At 51.5% G+C, this 9,804-nt stretch overlaps 1 protein-coding gene across 1 annotated transcript; it reads left to right on the top strand.

Moving 5' to 3' along the window:
* The first annotated feature begins 6,414 nt into the window (after positions 1-6,414).
* On the top strand, positions 6,415-8,538 carry LOC141730100 (uncharacterized). The gene is made up of 2 exons (XM_074546737.1): positions 6,415-6,801; positions 7,448-8,538. Exons 1-2 carry the CDS (start codon positions 6,415-6,417, stop codon positions 7,988-7,990), a joined length of 930 nt encoding a protein of 309 aa, XP_074402838.1. The 3' UTR covers positions 7,991-8,538.
* Positions 8,539-9,804: the final 1,266 nt, after the last annotated feature.

Genomic DNA, 9,804 nt, shown 5'->3' with positions numbered 1-9,804 from the left:
ACCTCTAATTTACACTCGGGGCGTGTACCCTGACACCTATTGGAACAGCAAAACAGCAATATCAGTGTTTCTCATAAACACCGCACTGCAATAATACTTGCACATCCAGCTTTTGCCCACAGGCCATTACCATGTTCCCTGGGGAGACAGGGCAGCCAGAGCTGTCCCTGTGCCCAGGGCGCAGCCACTGTCACCTCACACAGCGTGCCAGCCTCTTGATGTACCAAAGGCTCCCCGAAATTGCTCACAAAGGCAGGCTATTCTGTTTGTTACAGAGAACTTTAAAACCTTTCAGCGGATTGTTTCCAGTAAAGACTTACTGCAGTACCAACCGAAGTCTCATAAATCTCATAAGTCTCATTAACTAATTCATCTCATTCATCCCTTCTATATAAACTCTGTTTTACAAAAGATCAGTCTTTTCTAGTTCTCTTCTTGCACAATCTAATTAAGCACTGTGTCTACTTACACTTGTTTGCTGCTTTGTAAAAAGGCTGTGCTAGTCACAGCTGAAACTCTGATATGCCCACAGACACAGACACAGACACACGCACTCTTCCCCCCCCTTTATCTCAAATTCACTAGAGCCAAGGCTTGAATTACTATGAGGGGGAGAATTCTTGGAATTCTTTTAACTCACTTTATCGAAGTTAAACATAAATCACCGTACTATAGTTCTCCTATGTAAAATGCTACTCTTGTTGCAACAAAATCTTAAAATCTCCACAAACACCACTATACAATCTGAGAATCAAATTACCACAATGCAGCGGAAGAAAATCACCAGACAAAATCACTGGGAAAGGGCATATTTCTCAAAGTGCTCACTTTTCTCAACACAACACAGCACACCATAATTCAGCATTTACTCATATCAGTTTTCCTGGACACAATCAAAATAACAGCGCACAGTCTAGAGATCAAGTCCAAACATCCAAGGCAAAGGAACTCTCTGAGCTCATACTCACGGTTAAAATGTACCAAATCTACACAAATCACTACATTCAAACATGATAAATACCATCACTGACATTCCTCCACTTGCTTCTCCGCGGGGCACTTCTCTCCCTGCCCCCGCAGCCTGCTGCAGCCGGCGCCTCTGGCCTCACTCGGCTGCTTCAAACACGGGGAGTACTGACCCCCCCGCACTGTAGGGCACTGTAGATTTACTCTCTTTTATACACCATACACTTATCACTTGCACGATCACAAACACAGTGAACTGACCACACACATTAACCATACAGCAACACAGTGTCTGGACATCACACACACACACAAACAAAACACACACGGGCTCACCAGTTTTGCTCTATCAGAACTATGAATCCCCAATACACACATACACGGGTTCACCCGGCTCACCCCCAAAGCCGCTAGCGGTCTGCTCTATCAGAACGACGAACCCCGTCTCTAATACAGCTGCTCTATCAGCTGAACCCATGAACCAAGACGTCTCTGGGTGATTTACTCCCTTTCTCTCCTTCCTCCCACCCTGGGGCCCCTTAGTACATACCATATCTTCCTCCGCAGGCCAGCGGGTCGTTGTCTGTCTTCGCAGGTGGCAAGTTGAGACAAGCGGAGCCCCACCAGGAAAAAATCCTGGGGCGCCTTGGAGGTCCGTCTATCCCCCCTGCCCCCGCGGGGACAGAGAACTCCTCTCTTGGCTCGACAAAATGTTTTGCAGAGAAAAGAAGAAACTTCACAACTTGTAAAAGTTGTAAAGCCCGGTATGCTTTTATTACGACGCGCGCCGGACGCAAGCCTCCCCAAAAGGGCATGCGTACCCCTGAGGATTTCAGACCTCCTTTTATCCCCCTTCCAAATGCATATGCATACAGTTTCACAATAAGTTCATACATATTCATCTTGCATGACACTTAGCACCAGTTCTTCTTTATCAAAGGAATTTCTTGGTCGGGGCAAATGGACCTCCTGGTCTTTTCTGTTTTTCTTTCTCTGTCTCCTTGCTGTCTCGGCATACGAGTTTTTCCTTCAGCTTTGGCCTCACAGACTTTTCACCATTGTTAGACACTTCACCTAATTCAGGATGGATCCCTACTCTGTCTCACCATACAGAAGAGGTCCTTCTTGTCCTTAACTGCACTGGCAGAATTCCAGCACCATGTCACAGGGGAATGCTGAATGGTGACAATACCTCGACTTCCCTTCTGCCTTTGGTTCTGTACTGGGAGTTCTTCCACTTTCAAGTTCTAGAGAGGAACGGGGCTCAAAGGCACAGTTTTCTCAGCAGTATTTACCAGGGAGTTTGACTGCATTCCCTGTCCTCCCTCTTCCCATGACTCAAAAGGAGCAACCAAACCCTTCATCCTTTCCTCATTCTCTTGATATTTAAACACATTAGTCCTATGGAACATGCAGAACAACACCTTCTTAGTCCTGCCTTTCCTTTTGTTTTGCAATCTTTTTCCAGAGCCAAGGCAGAAGGATCCCTTGGGGCCAAATTAAAGCCACATTCCTGCTGCAATTCAGGGTGATCCTTTAGATAAACAAAACATATTTATGTACACAGCTTCATCTTCTTTTCGTTCTTTTCATGAAAATAATAGTAACAACAACACGGTACAATAACTCAGATTTGTGTTTATTGCCTTCTTCTCCCTGTCTTCAAATATTTAAAGGGCCACTATTGATCAGAGTATTTGTTGAGTGTTTTCTTAGTCTCTGTGCCCCCAGGGCCTTTCTTACCTTCTTCCATTGTTTCAATAGGCATCCCAGGGGGTTTGGATTTATTGGCTTGCTGGCTGACACCCTCTCTTGGACACCCACCCTGGTCCTTTCTTGATCTCCTCTTACACTCTGTTGATTTTTATTGATATTTCAATTCACAAACTGAAATGTTATTTTTTTCTCTTCTCTCCTTGCTCTTATTATTTTTACACCACAATTGGTACACACAGGGTGTCTTTGGGCTCCCCTGCACCAATATTCTCTCCTGCAGCTCTGGCAATGTATATAAACAAAAGGACTACACCCCTACACAAGAAACAAGGGATCAGAGTCCTTGCAGTCCTGCAGCCTTCCTGAGGCTTCTGCGTCACAAGTGCCTTCAAGGCCCAACTGCAGGACTTGTTAACTTGGAGTTTTCCTGAGGCATCTCTCTTTAGGGTGCCCTCGAGGCCAGACTCTGGCATTGTTGTGGTGTGCTTTGTGTCTTTACTTGTTGAGTTTGTTACTGTACTGGATTTTCTATGTTTGAAATGGTTCATTCTCTGTGGCCCCATATTACTTCCCAAATGGTTTCCCCCTAAGTTGTATCCTCCCCCTTTCCATATCAATCACCCTTGTGCCTACCCCTATTTCCAGACCCTTCTCTGTCACTCCTCTAAACCCTGGTCCTGCAGCTTGTCTGTCATTGTTTGCCAAGCCCCTTCATCTAGAAGCTTCGATGTCAATTATGTTAAACTACTAATCCCATGGGTAGATTTTGTATGCTCTCCTCCACTATCCTATTCCATTGGTTGGATGATAATTTAGTCCCTCCTCATGCTCCTCCTCAGTTGCTGGTCTTTAGTTGTTAGGCTGACTCCTCCCCAGAGTCAGCCTCCCTTCATAATTTTGTGTATCCCTTTACTCTGTGCTCTTTTGATTCTGCTCCCTCCCAGCTTGCTACAGGTTGTAGCACCTGTTCACTCCCTTTGGGGAAGGAATAAACAGCTGATGGAAAATTACAGACAGAAAGCCACTCTCTTTTTTATTTACCGGTCTAAATCCACGAGGACCTCTCTGGGTGCCTGCTCGGCCAGGCTCAGCAGAAGGAGAAATTCCTGCCAGTGGCTGATCCGCTACCCTCAGCCAAGCCAAGGGAGGCAGGGAGCAGCCATTTAGTGACGTGCACCGAGGTGAGGGGTCAGGGCTGGCCGGCACCACCAGCACCACCCCTCCACCTGAGATCGGGGGTGCAGCACCATGGCATGGCAGGCAGATTCCTCAGTTTGTTCAAAGTGTTCAGGGGGATAAAAAAGAAAGGCCCTGGAGCTGCCCCAGCATAACAGCCTGAAGAATCGGAACAGTTCCAGCCACTGCAGGATGCTGAGTGGCAGAGCAGGGCCACAGGGCTGATGGCTGAATCCATTAATTCTTAAGTTCTTGGACTTCACTGAATTTGGTGACAGCATCCTGACGGTCCCGTCAAGCTGCCTGCACAGCAAGTGCAGGGAGTGGCATTTCCTGGCGCTCAGAGGCCTCATGGTGGTCAGCAAGGATCCCTTACTGGTGAGAAGGGGGCAGCGGCTGAAGCTGCGCTGTTAAAGGAGCCCCATGGGTGTGCAGGGCTTCAGGAGCTGAGGCAGCTGCTCCCAGCTCTCCTGCCTCACCTGCCCCAGTGCTTTGGGGCAGGCCTTTGGCCTGTGGGCCCTGCAGCAGCAGGGTGGCCTTGCAGTGCCAGGGCAGTGTTGGTGGTGCAGCCGTCCATGGCTTCCCAGCACACCCTTGTGTTCCACACAGGCCAGGAGAATGTGCATCCTGTCTCCAAGCCTTGTGGAGCTGCTGGGTGATGCAGAAGGAGAGGTGGTCACCATGTCCTTCTGTGTGTTCACGAATGTGCTCCAGCACAAAGACATCCTTGTATCCAGCACCACTGCCGCAAAGCTGGCTGAGGCACTGCTGCTGCTCTTTGACCACGAAAGGCTCTGTGTCCCCAGCTGCAGGCACTGGCTGCTGCTCAGAAACTTTGCTCAGGTGAGCTTGAAGAAATTGGTCTCAAGGCCTGCTTCCCTTCCCTTCCTCCAGGAGAACAGCAATGTGCAAGTCCTCTCGTTTGAGCTCTTCTTCAGGGTGATGGACTTGGTAGTGGATGAGGGAAAAAAGCCCCTTGAGAAGATTTTGAACCAAAACCTGCTCCTTCTTTTACAGCCATAATGAGGACTGGCGCGTGATGTAGGTGAGGTTTTGGATGAGGCTGGTGTATCGCTGGGAAGGGCTCAGCTGCCTCCTGTCCAGCCACCGCATGGACTGCTGCCTTCTCGAGACTTTGGCACAGAGATTTGAGTCTGGTGCCCTGGGCTGTGGGGCCATCTCTGGGTCTCTGCTGCTCTCCAGGCCTCTCAGGAAACACTGCTTCTTGTGGCTGAGCTCCTGAAGATGAGGAAGCTCAAGCAGCTGCTGAAGAAGGGGCAGCTTTCAAAGTTCACCAAGGTCCTGGTAAGGAGGGCCTGAAGCCCTAGGCTCAGCCTGGAGAAGGCCCCAGAGGGGGGTGCTCAGTGTGCGGGCCGGGCAGCTGTGCCCCTGCCCACTGCTGCAGCCAGAGGCCACGTGGGCTCATCTCCAGGCTCCTGTGGGCCCGAGCTGGGTGCCCATGGAGCCCTGGCCAGGCGGGGCTGCGGGCCGGCACCGCGGCTCCCCGGGCAGCAGCCGGCCCTCTGCCCCCTGCCCTCGGGAGCCCTTGGCCAGCGGCTGCTGGCCGCGCCTCAGGGCTGTGCGGCCAGGGGAGGCCGGGGCTGGGCGCAGGCAGCGTCCGCCCCAGGGGCTGAGCCCGCGCCAACCCTCCCCTCCTGCCGCTCTCTGCAGCTGGCAGAGGACAGGAGCAGAGTGGCCGAGCACCTGCGCCAGGCCCTGCCATACCTTCAGAGCCCACAGGAGCCCCTGCGAGAGGCGGCCGTCACGTTCATGGGTGAGCTATGAGCCTGTGCTCCCCTGCCCAATCCCACCTGCCCTGCGCAGCCTCACGAGGCCCCATCCCCTGCCCTGCCCAGCCCTTTTATGCTCTGCCCTGTCCTTCTTTGCCCCACCTGGCCTCGCCCCAACCCACCCTGCCCCACCCTTCCCAACCTGTCTCTGCCCGACCCTGGCCAGCCCAAAACAGTCATCCTCTGCCCTGTCCAGTTTCATTTAACCTGGCCACATTCTACCCCACCCTGCCTCACCCTGCCCAACCTCGCTGCACCAACTTTGCCCCGCCCTGTCCAACCCCATCATGCTGCACCCTCTCCTGCTTCACCCAACTAAGCCCTGCCTCGCTGCACCCTTCCCCACTCTGCCCCGCCCCGTTTGTCCTGCCCCTCCCCAACCTGCCCCACCCTGTCCACCTTACCCTGCTCCGCCCTGCCCAACCATTTCATGCTCCGCCCTCTCCTGTTCTGCTCAACCTATCACCACCCTGCCCCACCCTGCCCCTCCCAGCCCTGCCACACCCAACCTCCCCCTGCCCTGCCCAATCATTTTGTGCTTCGCGCTGTCATGCTCCACTGAACTTTGTCACACCCTGCTGAGACAGAGTAATCCATCCTGAACTAGGTAAAGTGTCTAGGAGAGGTGAAGGGTCTGTGGAGCTAAAGCTGAAGGAGAGGCCGCATTCCAGAGACAGCAAGGAGACAGAGAAAGAAAAACAGAAAACCGCGAGGTCAATCTGCCCCCGACCTAGGAATTCCTTCGATAAAGAAGAATTAGTGCTAAATGTCGCGTGGAATGAATATGTATGAACTTAATTTGAAACTGTATGCATATGCATTTGGAACGGGGGATAAAAAGGGGACTCGGAGTCTCCAGGGGTGCGCACGCCTTTTGGGAGGCTTGCGTCCGACGCGCGTCGTAATAAAGGCATACCGGGCTTTACAACTTTTACAAGTTGTGAGGTTTCTTCCTTTCTCCGCAAATCATTCTGGCGAGCCAGCCAGGAGATTCAGGAGATATTTTCCGTCTCCATCTCTGTCCCCGCAGGGGCGGGGGGGGACCGACGGACTCCTAGGCGCACCCCAGGATTTTCCTGGAGGAAGTTCCGCTCGCCTCGACTTGCCTCCTGCCGGGACAGACAAGAACCTGCTGGCCGCGGAGAAGGACACGGTATGTACTAGGGGCCCCTGGGGGGGGGGAGGGAAGAACAAGGAAAGAACAAGGGAATTAACGACCCAGAGACGTCTGGGGATCAGCCGATAGAGCGGCCGATAGAGCGGCCGATAGAGCGGCCGTATTAGAGACGGGGTTCGTTCCATCGTCGTCCTGATAGAGCAGGACTGCCAGCGGCTCCGGGGTAAGCTAGCTGCAGCTGATAGAGCGGCTGTATTAGAGACGGGGTTCGTCCCATCGTCGTCCTGATAGAGCAGGACTGCCAGCGGCTCCGGGTGTAAGCCGGGTGAACCCGTGTATGCGTGTATTAGAATTCAGATTCTGATGGGGCAGAGCTGAATTCGCGTATGTTTCTTCTGTTTGTGCGTGTGTGAGTGGTGTCCGGACACTGTGTTGCTGTGTGTTGCATTGTGTGATCAGCGCGCTGTATTTGTAAGTTGTGTAAGTGTATAAAGTGTATGATATATAGAGAGCAGGCTGTGCGGGGGGGCGAAAGTTCTGCCCGCCGCTTGAGAGGTTGAGTAAACACCGGCCGAAGCAGGCTGTGCGGGGGCGGGGAGCACCCGACGGAGAAAACAGAGAGAACTGTGAAAAGCGTGCGCGAGGGCGTTTTTTTGAGTAAAAGTGGTAAATTGTGGTGTAGGTTGTGCGTGCTTTCACCGTGGCTAGACGAACCCGAGGGGTTCCTCTGCCTCAGTGGTTTGGACTCGACCCTTGGGAGTTCGTGAATCCGGTGAATTTTTGGATAAATAGAGGAGACGAACGAGTTCACTTAGAGGGACTCTACCGGACTTCAGCTGGCATTCTTGTAAGTCTGGACTGGGAACAGCCTGCCGTAGAAAATTTAGAGCTCCCTGTAATAAATGGAATAGCTTGCTTTTGCGGGAAATTTCGAGTAACCTTTGGCGCATCAAGAGGCTGGCACGCTGCGTGGGTATTATTACAGTGCGTAGTTTGTGGGAAACGCTGGTATTGTTGTTCTAGCAGGCGACGGGGCACGTGCCCCAGGTGTAAACGAGAGGTTCCTGATCAAGCTGATTCAGAGCCTAAGATCTTAAAACTTGTGTGTGGGAAATCACATCTGGTACCTGCCACTTGGGGTGTGTGGGAGGAGGACTGGGAAGCTACTGTGAAGTCCTGTGAAAAGAGGTTTGGGTGGAAGCGGGACAGAGCAAGAAGGAGATAATGGGAACTAACCAGAGTAAGGAAGTTCCGCAGGCCAGCCCCTTAGGGTGCATCTTGGCCCACTGGAAGGAAATCACTAGCCGGGGGGGCTCTGAGAATAAAAAGGATCTAATCCAGTATTGCACACGCTGGTGGCCCTTATATAGGCTAGAGGACGGGGCAAGGTGGCCACCCACTGGAACCCTGGACTATAATACTTTACTGCAGTTGATGTTGTTTCTAAGACGGGAGGGTAAATGGAATGAGGTCTCGTATGCTGATATGTTTTTTGTTTTAAGAAACCACCAAGAGTGGCAGAGGGACTGTGGGATTAAGGCACCCTCAGACCCACTGGTCTTGGCCCTTGAAAGGGATAACAAGGCAAAGAGAGGGCAAATCAAACGCTGCTGTTCAGCATGCAGTATAGGACAACGGTGTATGAGATCAGATAAGGTCTATTGTTCTGAGGAGCAAGAACGGGACACATTTGAGTGGGTGAAACATCCTCCAGCTCCTCCCCGAAGGGGGATGGTTAGGGAAGTCGAGGCTGATGCTGAGGATGAGGAGGAAGGAAGCCTCCCCAAAAGGGAGGAGGAGGACTCAGGTGGGGAAGGCACATCTACTAGATCCCACCCCATCCGTGGGAGTCCAATTGCATCTAGGACTAGGAGGCAAGTAGTGCTACAGGCCCCTCTGCGACAGGCAGTGGGGCCAGAAGGGGGTAGATTAATGATTAAAGTGCCATTTACCACCCTTGATTTAGAAGCATGGGAAAGGGTTGCGAGGAATTACCGTGTTGACCCGATACTCACTGCCAAACGCCTAAGGTATGTTATCAAACAGCACAACCCAGACTGGGCTGACATCCAGCTACTACTGGATGCTTTCACTGAGACAGAGAAGCAGCTGATCTTAAAGACAGCTGGGAATTTGGCGGAGGATTACTGTAAAGCCACCCAGCTGGATGTAAAACAACATTTCCCCCTCCAAGACCCAGAATGGGACCCTAATGTGTCAGCAGAGGTAAAGAAATTAACAGAGTATCAAGAGTGGATAGTAACAGGGGTGGAAAGAGCTATTCCAAAAACCATAAACTGGTCTGCCTTATATTCACTTAAGCAGGGACCTTCTGAGACTCCATCTGAATTTCTAGAGCGTTTAAGGGATACCATGCGTCGTCATACATCATTAGATCCGGAGTCTGAGATAGGGATAAACCAACTAGTTAATTCATTTTTGGGGCAGTCTGCTGGAGATATCAGACGTAAACTTCAGAAGATTCGGGGAGCAGACGCGAGAAATCTTGAAGCCTTGTTAGAAGAGGCCTGGAGAGTATTTAGTAACCGGGAGGAAGGATATAAACGGGGAATGAAAAGGTTGGTGGCGGTGGTACAGGAGGAAAGGCAGAGGAAACACAACCAGGGCCCACCGAGACAAGGACCACCTCGGTTGGGCAGGGACCAGTGTGCAATCTGCAAAAGAATTGGTCACTGGAAAGACCAATGCCCAGAACGAAGAAGGAGTGACCAACAGATGGCTGCACACGTACAAAACAACTGAGGAGGACCGGGGGATCCTGCCCCAGCGGATCCACTGGTTATAACAATGAGGCTGGGGGAAGAAGGGAAAAGGGTAGAATTTTTAGTTGACACAGGAGCTACATATTCAGTCCTAAATAAAGCCTTAGTGCCTGTGGAAAATGATTATGTTGTAGTACAGGGGGCAACTGGCCAGTCTGAAAGGGCATATTTTTGCAAACCTTTGAAGTACAAATTGGGAAAACAATGGGGTATTCATAAGTTCTTATACATGCCTAATTCACCAAGAGCACTCTTG

This window comes from Zonotrichia albicollis, chromosome 9 (assembly GCF_047830755.1).
Source record: "Zonotrichia albicollis isolate bZonAlb1 chromosome 9, bZonAlb1.hap1, whole genome shotgun sequence".
Classification (NCBI taxonomy): Eukaryota; Metazoa; Chordata; class Aves; order Passeriformes; family Passerellidae; genus Zonotrichia; species Zonotrichia albicollis.
This window is presented reverse-complemented; position numbering and strand designations above follow the sequence as displayed.

Excerpts from the sequence above, each read along its gene's own strand:
- LOC141730100 (XM_074546737.1), top strand. The coding sequence starts at position 6,415 with ATGTCGCGTGGAATGAATATGTATGAACTTAATTTGAAACTGTATGCA. Across the intron at positions 6,802-7,447 it reads TGGCCGCGGAGAAGGACACG|GTTGTGCGTGCTTTCACCGT; the intron begins GTATGTACTAGG and ends ATTGTGGTGTAG.